At 47.4% G+C, this 23,840-nt stretch overlaps 1 protein-coding gene across 3 annotated transcripts in view; it reads right to left on the bottom strand.

Moving 5' to 3' along the window:
- The window catches only part of JCAD (junctional cadherin 5 associated), a 46,224-nt gene that overhangs the window by 6,322 nt on the left and 16,062 nt on the right, over nt 1-23,840 (bottom strand). For all 3 annotated transcript variants that reach the window (XM_063710242.1, XM_019035436.4, XM_063710241.1), the window contains one exon: nt 6,926-10,689. In XM_063710242.1, coding sequence (XP_063566312.1) covers nt 6,926-10,689 — 3,764 coding nt within the window. The remainder of the gene's footprint in view (nt 1-6,925; nt 10,690-23,840) is intronic.

The following is a 23,840-nucleotide window of genomic DNA, read 5'->3' as shown; positions in this document are numbered from 1 at the left end:
CTGAGGTTGGGAGTTCAAGACCAGCCTGACCAACATGCAAAAACCCCATCTATACTAAAAACACAAAAAATTAACCAGGCATGGTGGTACGTGCCTGTAATCCCAGCTACTCGGGAGGCTGAGGCAAGAGAATCACTTCAATCCAGCAGGCGGAGGTTGCTGTGAGCCGAGATGGCGCCATTGCACTCCAGCCTGGGCAACAAGAGCGAAACTCTGTCTCAAAAAAAAAAAAAAGAAAAAAGAAAAAAAGAAATTGTATATACACACACAATGGGATATTATTCGGCCCTAAAAGATAAGCAAATCCTGCCATTTTACAACAACATGGATGAAACTTCAGGACATTATGGTAGCCAAAAAAGCCAGACACAGAAACACAAATACTGCATGATCTCACCTATATGTGGAATCATTTAAAAAAAAAAAAGTTGAAATCACAGTAACAGAGAGTAGAAGGGTGGTTGCCAGGGGCTGGGGTGAAGGAAAAGGGGAAATACTGGCCAAAGGGTACAAACCCTAAGCTATAAGATGAGTAAGTACTGGAGACCGAGTGCATAGGATGGTGACTTTAGTTACCAATGCCATCATGTACACTTGGAATTTGCTAATAGAGTACATCTCAAATGTTCTTAGCACACACTCAAAAAAACTGGTAACTATGAGAGAAGATGACTATGTTAACTGCCTTGACTGGGGTACTCATTTCACAATCTGTAGATGAATCAAAACACCATGTTCTATACCTTAAATATATGCAATTTTTGTCAATCATGCTTCAATAAAGCTGGGAAAAAAGAAAAAGGAAAAAAATAGCAAGTCTCAGCATGGTCAAAAAGGGTGATTCACTTAAAAAAAAAAAAAGGAAATCTGGAAGTATCTGAAAAGTTAGAAAAACAATCTTTTGGCCGGGCAAGGTGGCTCATGCCTGTAATCCCAACACTTTAGGAGGCCGAGACAGGTGAATCACCTGAGGTCGAGTTGGAGACCAGCCTGGCCGACATGGCGAAACCCCATCTCTACTAAAAATACAAAAATTAGCCAGGTGTGGTGGTACATGCCTGCAGTTCTAGCTACTCGGGAGGCTGAGGCACGAGAATCATTTGAACCTGGAAGGTGGAGGTGGCAGTGAGCTGAGATCGCACCACTGCACTCCAGCTTGGGCAACAGAGTGAGACTCGGTCTCAAAAAAAAAAAAAAAAAAGAAAGAAAAGTGAAAAACAATCTTTTCTGAAATCCATCTGGACAACTGTGCATTAAAAAGGCCATAGACATTCCAATTTCTCCAGCAGCAAAACGTCTTACACATCCTCCTCACTCCTTTTCAACCTGGCTGAGACAGATGTATGATACAACAGATATCATGACTGTGATGACTGAGACAGCATTCAGAGTACTTAAAGCCCTACATTACTAACCAGATGGGACAGTCTCTGCATTTAGGAAAAGAAGTTTGCTCAAACATCATCAGCTGCACGCAGGGATAATCTGGCTAAAAGGAAGGGGAGTTCACATAAATTCTTTCTGACTGTTGATGCTTAACAACATCCATGAAACAGTATAAGACATTAATAGCTGGGTGCTTCATTTCTGTGCTCCATCAGCCTCAGAGTGTTCACATTCTGAGAGTCCTCCTGTGAGCAAAGGTGTCTTTTTCTCCATTGAGAATAAGGTGTGCGGTCATGAAATCATGAGAACCTGTGGAAGTCACACTTCGGCTAGTGGGAGCACCTGTTATTAAGATGCTTAGTTTCTTCCAGGCTAAGCCTCACATTACATAACACTAGGCACTGAACAGGCCATGCCATGTCTGTCTGCACCACCCCACCCAACACACACACCCTTCGAGACCCTTATTATCTGTGCTGTGTTGTACCTACCATCAAGTGTCTTTAGATTACAGATGGTCATTTCAGCTCACACCTTTTTAGTGGTCTTTTGTGCCAGGCACACTAGAGACACCTCCACAGGACACACCTGCTGCCCACAGTCCCCTGGGCTCTTTCTTCAGCTCATGGACTATCCAGGTCCAGTAAAATTATAACGTGGGCCACAAAACATTACTTTATTTTTTAGAGACAGGGTCTCACTCTGTCACCCAAGCTAGATTGCAGTGGCACAATCACAGCTCACTGCAGCCTCAAACTCCTGGACTCAAGTGATCCTCCTCCCTCAGCCTCCCAAGTAGTTGGGACTACAGACATGCACTACCAAGCCTAATTTTGTTTTTCAGTTTTTGTAGAGATGGGGGTCTCGCTATGTTGCCCAGGCTGGTTTTGGGCTCAGATGATCCTCCCACCTCTGCCTCCCAAAGTACTGGGATTACAATCATGAGCCGCCATGCCCAACCATCATTATTTTAAATGTTCTAGTAGCTATGTTGAAACACATAAACAGGTGAAATTAATTTTAATACTGTATTTCACCAAATATATTCAAAATATCATTTCAATATGTAACCAATATAAAAATTATTGAGACATTTTAGATTCTTTTTTTGTACTAAGTCTTTGGAATCTGGTGTGTATCTTACACTTACAGCACATCCCAATTTGCATGAGCCATATTTCAAGTGCCCAGTAGCTGTATGTGATGAGCGGCTACAATATTGGACAGCATAGGTCTAGAGGGTAGGGTGGTTACCTGGAGAATTTAGAATCCTGTTTCCTGTGGGCTCCATTTCAGCTGAGGACAACTCACTGAGGACTGCCCTGGTGGGTATTTCACACATTAACGCCCTCAGAGATGTGCTAACATCCAGCCTTCTCATGGCATGATCTGGTATCATGAAGCCTTCCCCAATTTCCCTCATTTTGGGCCTCACACAGATATCTCTTCTCATTCTTCCCCCGGACTCATATTAACAGGGTTTGCAACAGAGGATGATGGAACCAGGAGGTTCTGTGTACGATCAATGCCTGGGATGACACTTCCGAATTGGAGCATCAGTCATCCAGCAAAGATGGGAGTCTGTGACCCGAACTGGTTTTGGGCTGTTGATTTCTTAACCAGAGGCATGAAAGACCACTAAAGACATGTGAGCTGAAACGACCAACTTTAATCTCAAGACACTTGATGATACGACAGGCACGGCACAAGGGTGTGTGTGTAGGGTGGGGTGGTGCGGATAGACATGGCATGGCCTTGTGTTACAGTGCCAGAACAGATGCTTGAATTTAAATGGGCTACAAATTTAGGAGCAATGAAGCAGTTCTAGCATGCTGGGGTCATGGGGGCAGCAGTGCAGTGGGGAAGAGATGAGGATTCTTATGTTTAAAATGATTAAATACATCAAAAGGAAAGCAAAGTCCAAGCGCTTCTCAGTGACATAACAACAAGGCTTTACTCTAACTTGTGAAGCAACAGTGAGCGGAAAAGTGGACATACGTCAAAAGTATTACTACCTCCATCATATGACCTCAGTTGCTCTCAAAACGAGTGGTTTTGAATATTGAGGCCTGGTGACCATCACATGAAAGGCCCATAGGGGGCCACCTGAGCAAAACAAATGTAAGATACCGTCGCTAACGGTGCTCTCCCCTCCGATTATGGTCATGTGCCACAGAACAACATCTTGGTCAATGACGGGCCACATAGATGACAGTGGTCCCATAAGATAATAATGAAGCTGAAACATTCCTGTCATCTAGTGACGTCATGTCATAGTGCAATCAATTTTTAAACAAATGTGGTGTAGCCTAAGTGTACAGGGTTTATAAAGTCTACAGTAGTGTAGAGGAATTTTCTAGGCCTTCACATTCGGTCACCACTCACTCACTGACTTGCCCAGAGCAACTTCCAGTCCTGCAAGCTCCATTCATGGTAAGTGCCCTACAAAAGTTGTCCTTTCTTTTTTTTAATATTTTATGCCACATTTTTACTGTGCCTTTTCTTTTTGTTTTTTTGGAGATGGAGTTTCACTCTTGTTGCTGAGGCTGGAGTGCAATGGCGCGATCTCAGCTCACTGTAACCTCTGCCTCCCAGGTTTAAGCAATTCTCCTGCCTCAGCCTCCCAAGTAATTGGGATTACAGGTGCCTGCCATTACACCCGGCTAATTTTTGTATTTTTAGTAGAGACAGGTTTTCACCATGTTGGCCACGCCAGTCTTGAACTCCTGACCTCAAGTGATCCACCCACCTCAGCCTCCCAAAGTGCTGGGATTACAGGCATGAGCCACCACGCGCGGCCTGTACCTTTTCTTTAGATATGTTTAGATACACAAATGCTTACCATTGCGTTACAATTGCCTGCAGTATTCCATACAGTAACAGGCTGTACAGGTTTGCAGCCTGGGACCAATAGGCTCTACCATGAAGACTAGGTGTGTAGCAGATTCTACCATCTAGGTTTGTAGAAGTGCACTCTCTATGGTGTTCACACAATGACAAAACTGCTAATGATGCATTTCTCAGAGTGCAGCCCCATTAAGCGACGCATGACTGTACTTGAAAATGCCCGAGGAAGCTGTCAACATGAGTGGCTCTCTGCCTGCAGATTTTTGGCCATTTTATTGTATATTAGCAAATGCATCAGATGGAGAGGAGAAAAAAATAATTAAATTTTCTGCTTGTTAGTAGCGGTGGTTAAAAAAAAAACCCAAAAACGTCACGAGGGAGGTGTTGTTAATAACTGGCTAAAATTAAAATTTGCATTACCTGGGTGTTTTTAGATACCTACTGGACCTTCTCATGCTAAATAGTCAAGTTAAAAATTGAAGGAGTGCTTTTCTGAACTGGAAATTTTGTGTTATCAAATACTCCCTGGACTGGGCACCATAATTGAGGCAGGAGGATTGCTTGAGGCCAAGAATTCAGGACCAACCTGAGCAGTGTAGGCAAGACCTCATCTCTACAAATAACTAAAAAAATAGCTGAGTGTGATGATGCATGCCTGTAGTCCCAGCTACTTGGGAGGCTGAGGCAGGACAATCGCTTGAGCCTAGGAGTTCAAGGCTACAGGGAGCTATGATCATGCCACTGCACTCCAGCCTGGGCCACAGAGTGAGACTCTGTCTCAAACAAAACAAAACAAAACAAAAAAAACCTCCCTGAAATAGGTGTCCATGAACTGAGACACAGAAATATTTACCAACTGGTATTGTATTATAACAGGATTTATTTGTCTTATTTTAAACTCCTTACAATTTTCAGGAAGATGTAGGACTGAGAAAATCATCCTGATTTTATAGATGAAGAAAACTTGCTTTAGAAGTCTATGACAAGTTTTAACTAACCTTAAAGTCTAGTGGGCATATTTTTTGAGGAGGAAGGGGAACTGCAGAGGAATTACGCTGAAGGCTACAATAAATCCTGCCAGCTCAAAAAATGGGCAGGTAACCCTTTTTCCACCATAATGTCAAAGCCTTCACATTCTCAGTATTCTCTACCACTGCAAAGGCCCAGCTTGTCCAACTAGAGGATCCAACGGGGCCCCGACGAAGGATTATTTCAATCATGTGTTTTGCATAAGGAGCAGAGAAGCAACACTGGCTAACACCCCTAAGAATCCCACTGTATTTGGGGGAAACTTGAGAGTGCCCATGTACATTTTTTTTTTTTTTTTTTTTTGAGACGGAGTCTTGCACTGTCGCCCAGGCTGGAGTGCAGTGGCACAATCTCGGCTCACCACAAGCTCTGCCTCCCGGGTTCACGCCATTCTCCTGCCTCAGCCTCTCGAGTAGCTGAGACTACAGGCGCCCACCGCCACGCCCGGCTAATTTTTTCTATTTTCAGTAGAGACGGAGTTTCACCGGGTTAGCCAGGATGGTCTCGATCTCCTGACCTCGTGATCCACCCGCCTCGGCCTCCCAAAGTGCTGGGATTACAGGTTTGAGCCACCGCACCCGGCCCTACATTTTTTTGTTCAATAGAAATCTCTGACTACTTCCAACTGAAACAACGGCTCTTTTCTATCGCTTCAAAATTCCTGGGTTTCAAAACGGAAAATAGAAAGGGGTGGGAAGAGCAAAACCACCTGCTGGAGACTGGGTAGGAAGAGGGAAGGGCCCAGCTCAGGAGAGGGCATTCCTCTAACTCAACTCGTAGGGGCCAAGTTTTTCTTTTCCCCTTACTGTAAAAGGCTTGGACTGGGCCGGGCTCAGTGGTTCACGTCTGTAATCCTGGCACTTTGGGAGGCCAAGGTGGGCGGATCACCTGAGGTCAGGAGTTCAAGACCAGCTTGGCCAATATGGCGAAACCCCATCTCTACCAAAAATACAAAAATAAACTGGGCCTGGTGACACGCGCCTGTAGTCCCAGCTACTCAGGAGTCTGAAGTAGGAGAATCGCTTGCACCCAGGAGGTGGAGGTTGCAGTGAGCCGAGATCATGCCACTGTACTCCAGCCTGGGGAACAGAGTGAGACTCTGTCTCAAAAAGAAAAAAATGGGAAGGGGAGGGGAGGGAGAAAAGGCTTAGACTAAATGACAGAAGGTCCCTTCCAGTCCATGGCTTATGATGTGGATCTTTTGACATTTATCTCAACTCTTCTGATCACCTGAGCTCAGGAGTTCGAGACCAGCCTGAGTAACATAGTGGGATCTCGTCTCTATAAAAAAATTAAAAAATTAGCTGGAAATGGTGGCGCATGCCTGTGGCCCCAGCTACTCGGGAGGCTGAGGTGGGAGGATCGCTTGAGCCCAGGAAGCAGCGGACGTTGCAGTGAGCAGAGATTGCACAACTGCCCTCCAGCCAGGCGACAGAGTGAGATACTATCTCAAAAAAATAAAATATACTGCAAGATCTTGAATTTTAAAGATGGCTTCTGGATAATTCTTCGAAAATGAGGAATCTTTTGATAAAACAATTCCCAGGGTCAACTTGATCTTTTCTGAATATGCAGATTTACATTATCCACCAACCTGGCATTTTGTACTGACTAAAAACTCCAAATGTATACTGAGCACCTGCCTGTCTGCCTGATTCCTCACCTGGGCACCAGAAGTCTTGATCCATGCTCTTCTCCTTTTGTGCTGCCGGATGCTCCTTCTCTTCCCTGGAGTTGCTGTCCTTGGAGACAGAGAGTGAGTGGCCCAATCTCTGGGCCCGGTCCCCACTGCCAGGAGACACAAGGCCTCCCGGGAGCCCGGACTGGCCCCTTGTGGTGGCCTTCAATTCCTCGGCGTCCTCCTGGGAGTCAGCATTCCTGAAGCTCAGGACTCTCATCCGTGACACTGAGCTCACCTCTTTCATTCTCATCAGGCGGTCAGGGTCTGCTCTCCTAGGCGGGGAGGCCAGTTTCTCTTGTAAACTTTCAATCACTTTGGAAGGGCTTCTAAGTCTCTTTTCAGAGCCTGCCACACTTGGGGTTCTTTCTACAAAATGGAACAAAGTGGACCTGAAGGGTGGTTTTGTTTCCACATCCTTTTGTTCGAAGAACTTGGACTCCAAGGGGCTGGGCTCAGGCTCAGGGACAGGGTCTGTGCTGGTGACAACCCCATCCACATCTGAGTGCTCAAAAGCCTGAGGAGCCCGCCTGGCACTGTCCCTGTCCCCTACAAAGAGAGGGCTCTTGGTCCAGCCGCACTTCCTCCTGCCATAAAAGGCATCAGTGGACACCCTGGGGACATCTGCCGGTGCTGGGCGAGATGGCAACTCTTCCTGGGGGGACTCTGGGGTGCAGGCACTTGCATCGGGCTCAGCAGGCTGGTTCTGTCCCGCTCTCCCGGTGCCCGGCAGGAGGGACTCCACCGCCACCTCAATGCCCAGGATCCTTGCAGCCCTGGCTTGCAAGGACTCACCTGGGGGGATTTCTATTGTGCTCGCTCCACCCAAAGACCCCTCTAGCTCACTGGCACCCTGTTCTTGCCCAGGGGTGAGCCCCACAGACCGTAAGTCTGGAGCTGAGAGCCCTCGGTTCTTGTTAGACAGGGACAGTGGGAGCCCTGCCCCCCTCTCTCCACCACTGTCAAACTTCCGAGGGACCGCTTCACTTGGTTTCACAGAGCTGAAAGCACTGGTGATTTTCGGACTTTCCTGGGGCTCCCTAGGTTCAGCTGGATAGGACGTGGGCAGTGGTTTTGCGTCACTTGATCTTGAAGACATTCTCGTCACAGGAAATGGGCTACCTGCCAGCTCGTCCATTCCGTTGCTAACCTCCAGGTGTCTCTTCTCTGCACTCATGCTTCCATCTGCTGAGCAGAAAGGTGCACCGCCACCTTCTTCCACGCGAAAGCGGCCCGGGGATGGAGGCCAGGCACGTGGGTGGCCAGGCTGCAGCTCCTCACTCCAGCTCTCAGACTTACTCTCACCTCTTCCCGACCTACACACAGGGCTCTCCGGCACCCACATCCTCGGCTGTGGCTCAACCCTCATTTCCGGGCTGTTTCCGCGGAAGCCCACATCCTCCTGTCTGCAGTGAGCACGGTTCTCCTGCTGCGGCTCCGCTTCACTCTCCTCACTGCTGCTGCTGCTGCTGCTGCTGCTACTGCTGCTTTCTTCCTCTTCCTGGAGCTCCTTGTTAAAACTTTCTAACTGACTGATCAAATCCCAGGGACGACGGCTGACCGGTTTCAGGAGAAACTGCCCAAAGAGTTGTTTACTGTTGCAAGGGCCCGTGGGCTCCCCCTTCACCACCTCCCGCTTAGGCCCAGGGTGGGCTCCAAGCCCGTGGACATCCACGCAGGGCTGACTTCGGCCTGCTTTTGGCGTCGGTGCCTGGTCCACGGACAAGGAAGTCCTTGAGAACGCACTGTTGCTGGATGGGCTGAGGGACCTGTGACCTTTCAGGTTACGGGCACTTGGCCTCTGTTTGTGATCACCGGTAGGGAATGCTGTGTGCGTCTGAGCTTCGGAGGCAGCAGGGTCTGAACACTTTGGACTCAATGCTGCACGACTCGGCCCTCCCAGCTTTGCACCAGGGAGCAGCTGCGAACTTTGAGGCTCCTCGGAGAAACTGGTTTGTGTTTGCTGATCTCTGTACCGGTGCCCTGGCCAAGAGCCAGAATGCTTGAGTTCTCTGTGCTTTGTAAGGTGGATGAAACTGAGGTCATTTGTTTGTCTGTCTTCTTCTGGTTCCCCTAGATCTTGTTTTTGGAACTCCGTTCTCCCACCCATGCTTCCTGTGAGGGCCTGCAGCTCCAGGTCGGTGGAAGACATGCTCAGCAGACTCTGTTCTTGCAGAGCCGGGCTCTTATCAGACCCATTGTTTTGATCAGCACTGGGCTTTAAGTCATTGTTGTCCATATCTCTATCTGGCAGATGTGATTCTGATTTCACTGGGATAGAAACCAAGCAAAATATAGTCTCGTTCATTTTTTTCTTTGAACTTTTCTTGGTCCGAGTCCCAGTTTGGAACTTTTTGAGCTTGGTTTGAGTTTCGCAGGTGCTCTCGCCCTGTGAGTATGGGGAGGAAACTTGTCTTCCAGTGTGCCCGTGCTGGCTGCCTCTCACATCAGGCCACTGTCCCCTTGCCACACAGCGGTCTCTCTGGTTGGGGAGGCCCCTGTTTTCCCCATCCCCAGGGGGCTGGCCCCACAGCCACCGGGGGCTGGAATCGGCCAAGACCAGGCCTCTCTCATCCCCCGACCGGGGTATTAAGCTCTGTGGATTCCAAATGGCACCATCAGGCTGCATTCCTCCATGAGCCGGCTCTTGGGCAGTGACAGGACTGGAGTTATATGATTTATCGTCAAGCTTTATGTCTTCACAGAAACCCTGGGGCTGAGCTAGTTTAAAATGTCGTAACCGTGGATCATCAAAGGGAATGTACTGAACGAAGCCGTCGTAGGCAGTGACGGGTCGGGGATGTGCAGGGAGCCCCTGAGGCAAGCAGGGGCTCACACCATACTCATTCCCAGTTCCAGGGGGGCCTGAAGGAGGCTGACCGCTGGCCCCAGCCTTCTCGGTCGGAGACTGCTGTTGACTGTGACCGCCACACACATTTATGGGCACCGTGTCTTCCAAGTAGGGGTTTGGGATGTTCTGCGGGGGCGATCTGTATGAGGGCGGAGGCACGTACACTGGAGGTTCCAATCCAGGGTCTGACAGGCAGAGCTCATGCCTGGGGACATAGGCGTCCATCTGCTGGCTGTCCTGAGAGTCACTGCTGTCCGCTCCTCCCCTAGACTGCTGGTGCGAGCTGTAAGATGGGGGCTTGAGGGGCCTCCCAAACTTAGGCCGGGGAAATGGGGCTGAGCAGCCACTCTTCTCAGAATTCCTCGTGGAGTCCAAATTTGGTGCGCAAGTGGGAGGATACGGTGGCATTTTAGGTGAATGTCTTTCATTTAATGGAATGGGAATTTCCGTGCAACTCAGGCTCTCGGGGGAAAGAACTCTAGGCAGTGAGCGAGACTTCCCTTTGTTTTGAGAATTCAACACATGTTCTCCTTGAATGAATGGGTACAGGTCTTGAAACAGTCTCTCCCCATCCCCATCAGACATCTGCCTCCCTAATTTCCTTGGCTGGTTCCAGCTTTCCAGGCTGATGTTCTGCCACTTGGCAGGACCTGACATTCTCAATTCTTCTTCCCAAACCGGCTTCTTCATCACATGCTCTGACCTTCCTCCAACTTCCCATGGACCCTCCCTCACGTGGACAGGCAGGCTGTGGGCTTGGGCCATTCCTCTGGCCTCCAGGTTTTCGTGCTCCCTCGGCTTCTGGCTCCTGGCTTCTTGCCGTCCTCTTCTCCGGTAGGCTTGGTCATTACCAGTCGGGGGATGAGAGGACCATGCTGAGGTGGGTTGATTACAAAACCTACAAAACAAAGAGTCACAGACGTTAGGCACAGAAGAAACATGTCTTCATCTGCTTCTGTGACTGGCATTCGAAGTCAAACTCAGGTCAGCAACTTTGAAAACTTGGTTCTCAGCCACAGTACTTGCCAGCTTGAAAGAAAACATATCCCATTAATTATGGTTGGAAGACAGCCACGTGTTTTGGCATCAAGGGCCAAGAAGGGGCAGCAGTGGGCAGCCCACAAGAATACAGGGATGTTGGGCGTACTCCAGAGATGTCAAGGTCCTTATAAACATTAAAATGTCTGGTGGAAGGCCGGGCACCGTGGCTCATGCCTGTAATCCCAACACTTTGAGAGGCCAAGCTGGGAGAATCTCTTGAGGCCAGGAGTTTGAGACCAGCCTGTGCAACATAGTAAGACCCTGTCTCTACACAAAATTTAAAAATCAGCCAGGCATGGTAGTGCCCACCTGTCTCAGCAACTCCAGAGGATGAGGTAGAAGAATTGCTTGAGCCCAGGAGTTCGAGGCTGCAGTGAGCTGTGATTGTGCCACTGCACTCCAGCCCGGGCAGCGGTGAGACCCTGCCTCATAAGAAAAAAAAAATGCCCACGGGAACAAGGGTTAACTGTTCAGTAGTATTTCTCAAGGTGTGGTCTTGGACCACTTGCAGCATATTGCCGGCTCAGTCCAGACCTCCTGTGCAATCTCTGGGAGGGAATCTGGGAACCTGCTTTTAAAAACACTGTTTTTAAGCAAGGGTTCTGAAACTTTAGTGAGAATCAGAATCACTGAGTCCTGGAATTGCTAAGAGAGAGATTGCTGGGTCCCATCCCCAGCTTCTCATCTGGCGGGTCTGGAGAGGAGCTCTGTAATCTGCAAGTTCCCAGATGATGCTGATGCTGCTGGTCCCAGGGCCTTACTTTGAGAACCATCATTGCTGGTGGTTGTTCACCCTGACTGCACATTAGAATCCAGGAAGACTTCAAAAATCCAGATGCCAGGCAGTATCCTAGACACATTACATTACAATCTTAAGACGTGTGGGTGGTAAATGGAGGGCGAGGCAATCAGGCATCTGAGATTCTCCAAGTGTCCCCGGAGATTCCCAGTGTGCAGCCAAGATTGAGAAAGATGTCTCTGGCAGAGTCCCCTCATCTCTCTTGATGGTAAGCATCACCCAGTGGGCTTGTAAAATATACACATTACCAAGTCTCTCCCTCTGAAAGTTCAGACTTGGTAGGTCTGGGTTAGGGCCCAGGCATTTGTATTTATATTTTTATTTATATATTTATTTTTGAGACAGGGTCTCACTCTTATCACCCAGGTTAGGTGCAGTGGTGTAATCATGGCTCACTGCAGCCTCAAACTCCTGGGCTCAAGCAATCCTTCCACTTCAGCCTCCCAAGTAGCTGGGACTGACTACAGGCACTTCACCATGTCTTGCTAATTTTTAAGATGTTTTTGTAGAGATGGGGTTTTGCTGTGTTGTCCAGTCTGGCCTTGATCTCCTGGCCTCAAGAAATCCTCCCACCTCCGCCTCCTCATGTGTTGGGATTACAGACATGAAGCACCATGCCTGGCCCATCTGTATTTTTTTTTTTTTTTTTTTTTTTTGAGACTGAGTCTCGCTTTCACCCAGGCTGGAGTGCAGTGGCACAATCTCGGCTCATTGCCACCTCCGCCTCCTGGGTGCAAGCAATTCTTGTGCCTCAGCCTCCCGAGTAGCTGGGATTACAGGCGCCTGCCACCACACCCGGCTAATTTTTGTATTTTTAGTAGAGACGAGGTTTCACTATGCTGGCCAGGCTGGTCTCCAACTCCTGACCTCAAGTCTTCCGCCCACCTCGGCCTCCCAAAGTTCTGGGATTAGAGGAGTGAGCCACTGCGCACAGCCCCATCTGTATTTTTAACAAGCATTTCAGAGGATTCTTATCCTCAATTTTGGGAAACACTGCTAGGGCTTACATTGACTAGAGGAAGAGGGGAGCCCTGTTCATGGGGTGAAACTCTCTGCAACGCAGGAAATGGTAGTATCAAATGCAGGGTGTTGTTCACTACTGGGCCACACATTAGGATTTCCTTGTGAGCCTTTAAAAAATACCAAAGCTCAGGGCCCATCTCCAAATATTTGGATTTAATTGGTCTAATGAGGAGCCAGTATATTTCAAAATCTCCCAAATGACTAGCATGCGGGGAGAGTTCAGAATCACAGTTCTAATGCAACCAAAGGAAAGTATCTGAAGAACATAATGTGCAGAAATATTAAGCTACTACCCATGAATGATCAGAGACTAGGGCCATGTAATAGGGAAAAACCATTAACTGGAAGGAAGTTCAGGGGACTCAACAGTTTTGATTAACCATGGGCCGGGCTGACTTGAAAAATGTTTCAAGTCTAGGATAGCTGTTTGCTTTTTAAATTATTACAGTAATGGATTCATTGTTGAAAATGAATGTTGGAAGAATATAAAAAACTACAAAAAACAAAAATTGCTTATACTCTTTCTACTCAGAGATGGTTACTTTGATACATATCTTCTCACCTGTGTGTGTGTGTAAGGATGTGAATTTTTGAACAGCCTGAGTATTCTACTAGGTATCTGGTATTATGTGAACATTTCCCGACACTTGTAGCACAAACAGCAGCAGCTGCTTACACGGTGGTTGCTGTGTGCTAGGTCCAAGCCACGTGCTTTCTGCAAACTAACTCATTTAAGCTTCACCAACATCCTTCTGAGGTAGAAGCTACTGTCATTACCACTCTACAGAGGAGGAAACTGAGGCACAGGTGTTAAGTAACTTGCTTAATACTAACATCTACTGGGCACCCATGCTGTACCATGCATGGTGCTAAGCATGCCAAGTGGATTATTTCATTTCAACCTTATAATTACCACTATTTCCCGCTTTTACAGATAAGAAAACTGAGGCACAGGTAGGTTAAATGATTTCCCCAAGTTACACAGCCTGCAAGGATTTGGAAAGAGCTCTAAGCCAAGAAATGTGAACCTAAAACGCTCAATTAACCCTGCATTTTACTTCTTCCAGTGTAATGAAACCCCCCTCAGGTGCTTAATGTTCATGGATGAATTGTATTCCCTCACACACACGGGATTTACTTAACCCTTTACCAGTGTTGGACATTGATGTGGATTCTATTCCAAAACACTTTGAAAAACACTATTGTTCACAAACACGTGATGTAGGTCTCAGATCATTTAGAGTAAGTCCTTAGAAAAGAAGTGAGTAGACCATGGGGTGTTGTGTGATGCATGTTGTCAAACTGACCTTAGATAAACTATCCAATGTATAGTCCCTCCTGTCGTGCAGAGGAGAGCCGGTCTTGCTGAACCTTTTCATCGCTAGTTATTACAACTGTTTTTCCCCATAACTTCTCACTACTTTAATTTGCATTTCTTTGATTACTAGTGAGGTCGATTTCTTTTTCCCCATGTGCTTAGGTGTTATTATACATTTTGTGGTTTCGAATGATTCCAGCAACACAGTCTGCTTTTCAGCTGGTGGCACAGCAGAGTGAACACAACATGAAACTGGGAGGTGCAAGGCCACCAGTTCTATGCAGCAACAGTGCATGAAGCCTGGGAAGAGTCCCTGCTGGGGCCTGGGCTGCAGGAGAGCCCTTCCAATCACAGAGGCAGAAGGCTGTGGGCAGGAGCCCTGGTAAAAACTTCTATTTTTATTGCTACTATTCTTATTTTGGAATTACCTCTTTGCCTTAAAAGGTAAGGATAGCCCCCTCAAACTCTGTATCCAAGGCCGGGCGCAGTGGCTCATGCCTGTTATCCTAGCACTTTGGAGGCTGAGGTGGGTGGATCACCTGAGGTCAGAAGTATGAGACCAGCCTGGCCAACATAGTGAAACCCTGTCTCTACTAAAAATATAAAAATCGGCCGGGTGTGGTGGCGGGCATCTGTAATCCTAGCTACCCGGGAGGCTGAGGTGGGAGAATCGCTTGAACCCAGGAGAAGGAGGTTGCAGTGAGCTGAGACCGTGCCACTGCACTCCAGCCTGGGTGACAGAGCAAGACTCCATCTCAATAATAATAATAATAATAATAATAATGATGATGATGATGATGATAATAACAATAATTCTGTATCTACTTCTACCCCCTGATAACTTGTTAGGCAGTCATTTACAGCAAAGCTTAGTTATGGGCTGGAAAACCAGAAAATATCCAAAATCAATCTGAGGTAAGACATTTGCCACTGAGCAGCCTCAATGCTTCTGTGTTAACGACCTGTACGTGGTATAAGACCTGTACTGTCTCAACACCGGGCACGGTAGGAGGTCACAATTTCTGTGTTACTTTTGTTGTCATTGAAATTATGTTTTGAGCATTTGGGTTTTGAATGCTGAGAAGAGGGCTTCCTGGTCAGGTTCTACACAGATTAGTCATTTTGAAAGCCATCGCCACTGGCTCCTCTGCATAGCCCCTTTCCTCCCTCCCTCCCCACTTTAGCTGAGCCAGGCTTGCAGCTTCAGAAGCCACAGAGTCCTCCCCTGGGGACTCCTGTGTGACCGCCCATCAGTAGCCTGAGAAATGCTGTAGAACATGAACCACTGAAAAGTCTTCAGCACCTACTGTCTATAGGCTCCCAGACTCTATAGAAAATCCAAGGGCAAGACTTAAAAACTACCATGTAATAAGGCATTACAGTTGTTACACCCCACTGTGAAAGGCTAAAAGAAATCATTAGGAAGTATGCGGTTGGTGCTTTGCATCAGAAACAATCTACCCTCTTACCTCTGCTCTTAGGCTGATGGTGAGTAGGCTTTTATGAAGCACCGTTCTCATTCCTGACAGTCCTGTGAACGCTTTCCTGGATTGCACGACTTTAGGGAGGAAACCGTACTGTGTGGCTTTGACGTGTTTTCTCAATTGATACTCGGGTTTCACAGTGTGCTTAGAGAAGGGGCTAAAATCCTAAGGTGCTACTTGTGCAAGTACACGCCACGAGCATAATCAGAAGACAGATAAAAAATGACAGAAATAGGACAAGAATACAAACAGCCTGTCACTTCCTACAGAGGGAGCGTGGTTGGTTTTCTTCTCCACCCAAAAATGTTACACTATCACTTTAACTTTGTCAAAACTGCCATATATAACAAACCAAAATAACTAAGAATTTTGGGTTAAACTTCCTTCTGTTTGCACAAGGTGCCAAAATTCCAATTTAATAAAAATACAGGTCATCCGGGAAATTCTAAATTATCTACTTTGCAATGCAGTCCACATGACATAGAAAACTATAAACCATTTAATTAATAAACATCTATTTTGTACCTAGCAAGGGCTGGGCTCTGACAGGTGCAAGCGGACTCCCCATGGGGGTCGCTCTGGTAGATTTCTCCTTCAGACAAGTTAGCAAGAATGGTTCTTCTAGTAGCTTCGCTATAGGACGCCCATTACCAGCTAAAATGTGTACTGCTGCATATGGTTTCAAAGCCAAAAATATATTTTCTGATATGTTTAAGGAAATGAGATCAAATTTTTCTTTTTAGAAAAATGAAACCAATTATCTTACATTTTAAAAGACATTAACAATGGCACTTCTAGGAAAACATGCTGAACACATTAACACAGGGTGGGAAAAAGATAAGGAAAGCAAAGCGGAATGTGATCGCCCAGACAAATTGTGTCCATGAGTTCAATGGGACAAGCAGGGTCTTTACACAGAATTCCCGGGTGAACGGGAGGGAGATGAAACAGAAGTTACACTTGCCAACAGCCCCATCTCTCATCTCAGGAGAGATGAGGCCAGTGAAACAACTACTAGCAACTGCTTGGGAAACATCTGAAATATGAGCATGTGAAAAACAATATGTTTAACAGAAAATGAGCAAGTCTATTCACTGCATATGTGGCAGCTAATTATGAGAAAAATTAGGAGACAGTTCTGTTCATTCATATGACTCCTTCTCAACCACAGTGGAAAATGATACCCTTCTTTTAAAAAGTGATTCTCCTTAGAATAGCAACATTTGGGCTGGGCACAGTGGCTCACGCCTATAATCCCAGCACTTTGGGAGGCTGAGGCGGACGGATCACCTGAGGTCAGTAGTTCAAGACCAGCCTGACCAAGATGGTGAATGAAACCCCGTCTGTACTAAAAATACAAAAAATTAGCCAGGCGTGGTAGTGGGTGCCTGTAATCCCAGCTACTTGGGAAACTGAGGCAGGAGAATGGCTTGAACCCAGGAGGTGGAGGTTGCAGTGAGCTGAGATTGCACCACTGCACTCCGGCCTGGGCAGTACAGAGCAGGACTCCGTCTCAAAAAAAAAAAAAAACAAAAAAAATAGCAACATTTGGAATGCCTGTAACCACTGGCTCACATTCCCCATCTTCTCAGTGGCCTCCAAAGTCCTCATGAGCCACACTGACTTGTTATCACCCAGGCAGCTGCAGCCTGGCACTGGGCCTGATACCCAGGAGCATGGGATAGATGTGTGGATTAACTTAAGAAATCAGCCAGAGGCTTGCTGCCTGCCTAATGAACTGGGGGTTCTGTGGGAAGTGAGACAGACAGTTACCCTTCCCTCCTCCATGAACAAAATCCTGAGCCTGGTCCTCCCGTGGGGGCCCTCAAAGTCCAGTCAGCCGTGCTTCGCTGTGGTCATTGGGGTGGGGCTGGGGAGGCCACATTAAAGCCATGCCTTTATCCAGCGATCCCTTCCTGGTTCCCAGATCTGCAGTCTAGCAGATGTCTGCTGCTTTCCATTGCTTTCCAACCCTAGTGTCATGTTCTGGACCAATGGATGGTCATGACACACTGGCCTAGCCTGTTCCTTCAAAAGCCACTCCCCTTCCGGAGGCGTCTGTATCTAGGCATTGGTATCCAGATACAGAAACTGACCGCCAAGGCTGTAGGTCTCACTGAAAGAGCCAGGAGCAGCGTTCTCCTCTGGTTGGCAGAAGGGGCTTTGGGCATCTCTTTAGAGCGACTCACATTCACCAACCCCGCTGTCAGGTGCCTAACATGCTTCTGTGATGGCCTCAGCCATGTTCCACTCCAGAATTTGCTCTGAAAGCTCTCTGGGCCTGGAAGCCTGCAATTTCTTTTTTCAGCATGATTTGGTCTATTCAGTATACCACCCTGTGCAAATATCCCTCTGACACAGGGTAACGAATGGGCTAATTTTGGAAAGGGGAAATCTGGGGTCCGGAGAAGATGAAGACTGAAGTATAGAGGTTAGCATAAAATTAAAGGTCAGTCAGAAAAGAGAAAACTGCTCTGAAAACATAATGGATGAATATCACTCTTCAGCAAAGTTCAATTTGAACAAGAATTGTAGGTTGCGCTGGCAGAATGGTAACTAGAAAATCCACAAATGCCCAGTCAGACTGCTAATGCATTGTCAGGCCTGCTTTTTATGATGTCACAATGAATGACTCTAGATGACAGGCAGTGCAGATTCAGTTAAAACATAAAGTACCTGGCGGACTATTTCTGGAGGTTACAGTTTTGTTATTAAAAAAAAAATACACAAATAATGGGTCTGGAAGAGGAAGCATAATAAATTTGAGGACTCAGAAGTGATGCTAAATTTGGACATTTGAAGAAGGGGCACAGGAAAGCAATTCAAAGGCACTTGAGTTATCAACGTGCACAGAGGAAATTAAGTAGGAGGCATGTTGGAAAGGCACCCACTGATATCGACCTGGATGGAAGCCCTTGAAGTCGCAGTTCCTCCACAGCATGGGCTTTGAACTCCTGCGCTTGGGTCTGGCTTCCACAAAGATGAACTCAGAATGGAAAAATTAAAAAAAAAAAAAAAAGTTGGAAGCCATTGCCACTACAGTGCCAACCTGGCCAGCCACAAGACCATAATATTTTTTAAACTCTGATGGCTAGAAATGGACACAAATTGCTCTTTTGTGGTTGCCAGCAGGTTTCTGAATCATCTTTGGGTTAGGGCTTCAGTAGACTTTTGATTTTGCAAGGTCTAGTAAAGAACTTTTATACACACAAGGTAAGTCGGAGGCCACGGTCCACGGGCCCCGCCCCTGGGACTGGGTTTTGGGGTTGTTGCTTCCTTTTCATAAATTAGTAAATTCACAACTGGTGCTGATGTGAAGGATGGCGCCAGCTTGGAAACCGTCATGGTAATTCTAGTAGTGTTTAATGCATGTAGCAAAATCAGGGGCTGGGAGACCACTCATGCAAGGGGGCGCCTCATTGATGTGGACCACTGACCAACCTACAGGTAGAGAAGACAAAGAGAGAGCCGGCACGGAGGTTCACGCCTGTAATCCCAGCACTTTGAGAGGCTGAGGTAGGAGGATCGCTTGAGCCCAGCAGTTAGAGACCAGCCTGGGAAACATAAGGAGACCTAGTCTCCACAAAAAATTTAAAAAGAAAAATTAGCTAGATGTGGTGGTGAGTGCCTGTGGTCCTAGCTACTTGAGATGAGGTGGGAGGATTGCTTGAGCCTGGGAGGTCAAGGCTGCAGTGAGCTGAGATGGCACCACTGCACTCGCCTGGGTGACAGAGAGAGACCCTGTCTCAAAATTAAAAAAAAAAAAAGAAAGAAAGAAAGAAAAGAAAAGAGAAAGAGAAAGGGAGAAGAGAAGAGAGAAGAGAGAAGCAGGATGGAGCAAAGGGATACAAATGAAGGAAGAAGGGCATAGGTCCACGTGGAAGGAGAAGGAAAACAATAACCTGGAGAAAAGGTAGGTGGAGCTTGTGAGGGCTCCTGGGGCAGCCACCAGCTGTGTGTACTAATGTGTCCCCGATGAAGGTGCTAGAACCTCTCACTGGGAGTCAGGGTATCTCTGAACAACATCCTTCCTGCAACTGCACTTCTGAGGGAAGAAAGCTGGGTCACAAACCCCTAACCTCTGACTCACGCCAGCTATTTAAATGAGCCCACTCCGTTTTACTGATTAACATGGCAAGGACGCACTGATGCCTTCTAATGAATGTAAAGGCAAGAAGCCACACTGGGTGGCCCTTACTCGGAGGCAAACTCCCTACAGGGCCATATGCTGACGCTCCTCCCATGCTAGGATCCCACTGATAGAGGACCCTGTCCCTCCACATCAATGATCATCCCAGGAGCATCCCAGGGCCTACAGGAAGCCACCCCTGAGGGTGTCGTCACAGGCAGGGACAGAAAGCACTAGAGAAATGGTTCCCCACCCGAGTGACTAGGAGAAGTCCTGGTGACTGCACGCAGGGCAGACACTGTTCCCTCCCACAACGTGAGGCCCTTCCCACCTGATGGGTGGGCAGCCGGACCGGCCTCGGCTTCTGATGCCTCATCTGTACTGTGGGGACAGAATCCTTCCTTTTGAGTTTTCTGGGAGGGATGAAATGAGATAATACCTTCAAAGTGTTATTCATCACTTTCTTGTGGATTCCCTAACTTGAGGAAGAAAAGGTACAGATGGAGAAAAATAGGCTGAGAAAACAATGTCTGTGGCCAGTCCTTGGGGAGCCGGATGAACCTGCAGTTGACACCCAAAGACGGCTGCCCGGGGTCAACGGAACAGTCCAGGCTCGGGGCACGTGCAGAGGGGTGGTTTCTGGCTTCTCATCACACCAACAGGGAGCAGTGTTGGAACGTTGCCAGGAGAGTGGTGAGCAGCTGCCCTGGGCACTGGAGGGCAGCGTGGGTTTAAAGGCCAACACCATGGCTGTCCAGTGGAACGCTGTCGGCAGCGTCCTTAACTGCCCCTGCCTCTGATGCCTCATCTGTACTGCAGGGACGGACTACGCCTTCCTTTTTGTATCCTGGGAGGAATTAAATGAGATGATACATTCAGAGTGTTTAGCACAGTGCCTGACACATAAGAAGCCCTTGTTTCATTTGGTATTAACTCAATTAAAATACATTCTCAATGGAGTAGGTTATCTTGAAGCTCTGTTTGCTTGATCGCCTGGGGAAGGGGGTGCGGGTGGCACACAGGAAAGGGTGAAGAACCGAGTGTCTGTCTGAAGGTGATGATTATTTCAGATCAGCATTGTCTTTGTCTAAGCTGTAATCAACAGGCCTTCACAATGCCAGGAAAGAGTGACGTAGCTGACTGTCATCACAAGACGCTGCTCCTCCTGGGGATGGCTGGTCTCTGATGAAGAAGCTACACCCATTTCCACAATATGGATGTAGAACAAACCAGTATTTCATTTATTAAAACAAGGCAGGAAGAGAAGCTCTAATCCATTCTCTCTCATGCGTATCTAATAGGTAAGGCAGATTATTTCAGTATTTTCATATTTTCTCTTTAATAAGGGCATGTCAGATTTTTACCACGTTAAACTGCCTTCACCAGTGTGAACCACAGAGTGCCATGATAGACATGGAGAAAGACCAGCCTCGTTCTCATTTGCCTTTTTCTAGCACCACTCTTGCTTTCATTTACTTATTCATTTATTCAACGAATTCATTTATTCATTTATTCGCGGTGCCTCCAACCCACGGTTCTTCAGAAGCCAAGATGAGGGCTGTGAGGAGCAGAAAAGGCGGTCACTAGTCATGGGTTTCTGAGAGCCTGAAGGACCCTGCAGCTGGGTCTCTGGTGATGACACCCTAGGGAGGCCGCCTAAAGGCCCCAGGCCCCATAGCTGCACAGCGGCCCACCAGTGACACCCCCAGTCCACACCCTGTCCTTTGTCGAGAACGCAGAGGCACAGCCATCTCTGAGGCAAAGCGGCTGGACCGGAAGACCCACTCGGGTCTCTTTTGGACCCCCGTCTCACATTCCTACCCTTGGTGTCTCTCTGTGGGGCATTTCTTAGCTCTCAGACTCATCCAGTTCTCTAGCTGAAGGCGGAATTCCACACGAACAACTCTCCTCTTGGGGATGGCATAACCAGCAAGACGCATGAGGCCCTCGGCAGTGCTGCCGCTGGATCTTCCTTGTCACTCCAGAAGCCTGCACCTCCACACCACTGCACCTCCAGAAGCCTCATGTTCAAAGGACACAACCTGCTTTTTAGTGGGGAAACTGGTGCTGGTAAAAGCTACATGGGGCACACGCAGGAGACAGGACCAGCTTCCAGGCGCTTCTGGAAGTTTCCACACTTACGAACGAGACCAAGGAGAAGGGCATACAGAAGACAGTGAGGGAAGAGGCGGCCTGCATCTTCCTGGTGTTCATGAGCATGCCAGCCCTCAAGAAAGAGAGGCTTTGCCTCGTAACACGGTCAAAATACCAACAGCTAATGCTTAGGATGGAAACAAGCAGTGAAAAGGCAAATCGTGTTTGAGGATTTGTAAGTTTGTAAAAGAAAGAGGAACATAGAAACAGATGTTAAACTTGACGCATTCTCTGTTTTTGGAAAACCCTTATAAGCAGGGTTATAAGAGAAGCTTTAAAAGACCCTGAAAATGAACTGTTTACCATATCCAGTAGCACTATCTAGAATGGATGTTTACTGATCAAATAGAAACCTCCCAAGATGAGGGCCCCAGACCACCACATCAGAGACTCTCCCTAGGTTGCTAAGTCTCTCATTAGTTACAACTGCCGCTGATGACAGGAGATAATTACAAGTTATTCTCATGGGTAACTAACAAAAAAATCTTACCAGAATTCCTGGGGCTATGCAGAGAAGATCCAATTATGGTATAACTTTCAGCTTCAAACCTCTGCTATGTTAAGTGTATTTTACAGCTTCCTCTGATTATAATATTTCAAAGGAAACACATTAAGGAAACCCTGAGTGCCTGATAACAGCCTTTTACATATTTTAATGGTCGTTAAGTATTATTTAGTTTTGGCTACTTGTATTTTAAGCATGCAGTTTCCTCCATGTGCAGATAACACAGTTTTTCCTCTTTGCCCACTTCCTCTTACTGTGTGTGTGTTTGTGTGTGTGTGTGTGTTTCAGCAGGCAAGCTTTGGACATGGCCTGTGAGTCTTTTCCTGGACCACGTCAGTGCCTTTCATGCAAAGCCCACAGCCAGTTTCATCACTACAATCTGTTAACTGAGACCATTTAGGAGCGGGCTAGCATCTAGATGAGCTCTCTGTGGAGTCAATGACTTAAAAAGGGGAAAATGCCAGGTCTTTAGTGTTATTTGTCAAATTGTCTGTGAAGAGAACATGTTTTGGGGTACACAGGGAGTCCCTGTGGCCTGGAAACTGTCCTCACCCGCAGCACCTGCAGTGGGGAAAGCTCAGGCACCCATGCCTGGTCATTCCCTCCTCCCCATCCAACCTCCCTCTCCCTTGTCCAGCCCCTCCCCTCTGATCGGAGCGGGGAGACACCCTAACCTAGACTCAAGCATCCACCGGCTGTCTGAAACTCAATTTTTTCAAAAGTTTCAACTAAGAGATGCGGGCAGTTGACAGCAGTGGGTTCTGAAGCTAAGCCATCAAGGGGAGCAAGGGCGGAGTCTAAGTCTCTGCCAGCCAGAGGTACGGGGAAGCAGAAGCTGTCAGGGAAGGGAAGAGGAGCAAAACAAGTACCCGGAGATGCAGAGATGGGTGGCAATGGGGGGCAGAGATGGGTGGCAATGGGGGACAGAGATGAATGAGTCCCCAGGGGAATAACCCACAATCCAGGGGGACACCTTCTCATTCCATTTCTAATGAGGCCAGCCAGTTTTTCTCCATTTCCTATGAATGGTCCGTGAATCTCTCCATGAATCCTTACAACGACCCCTCCCTTTCCTTTCAGGTAGGTTCCACTTCCTGCCTCCCAAAGGATCTATGAAGGAGGGATACTTTACTGCTAGGAAGTCTTCAGCCTGGGGGCAAGGAGGGCCCCTGAGCCAGGGGTCCCACAGTCAGGCTTCACAGTCCATCTGCTGTGCTTTAAACGCTGGTAAAGTTACCAGTCATACGAACGATGGCCCAACACGTTAACATGTAGCTTCCAAAAACAATTACTGTCTACTCATCAATTTAGATAAACTATGTATGAAGGAGAATCAACTCTTGGTCCTTCTCCACTACTTGCACCTAAGAGATTTTTAGCAAGTTCACATGCTCCTTTGTCTTTCTTCCCAACAGAATTGTCATTCTTCTCCTGTCCTAGATGCTCAATACTACTTGATCTGCTAATAGTGAAAGCTCAAAGCAACAGCCCCCTCAGCACATTAGGAAACAAGTCTCCTGTATGCTCAAAAATCTCATCAAAGCTTCATGTTTGTGTTTTGTTTTTTTTTTTTTAAGTTTTACTAGAAGTCCCTCG

Source organism: Gorilla gorilla, chromosome 8 (assembly GCF_029281585.2).
Source record: "Gorilla gorilla gorilla isolate KB3781 chromosome 8, NHGRI_mGorGor1-v2.1_pri, whole genome shotgun sequence".
Classification (NCBI taxonomy): domain Eukaryota; kingdom Metazoa; phylum Chordata; class Mammalia; order Primates; family Hominidae; genus Gorilla; species Gorilla gorilla.
This window is presented reverse-complemented; position numbering and strand designations above follow the sequence as displayed.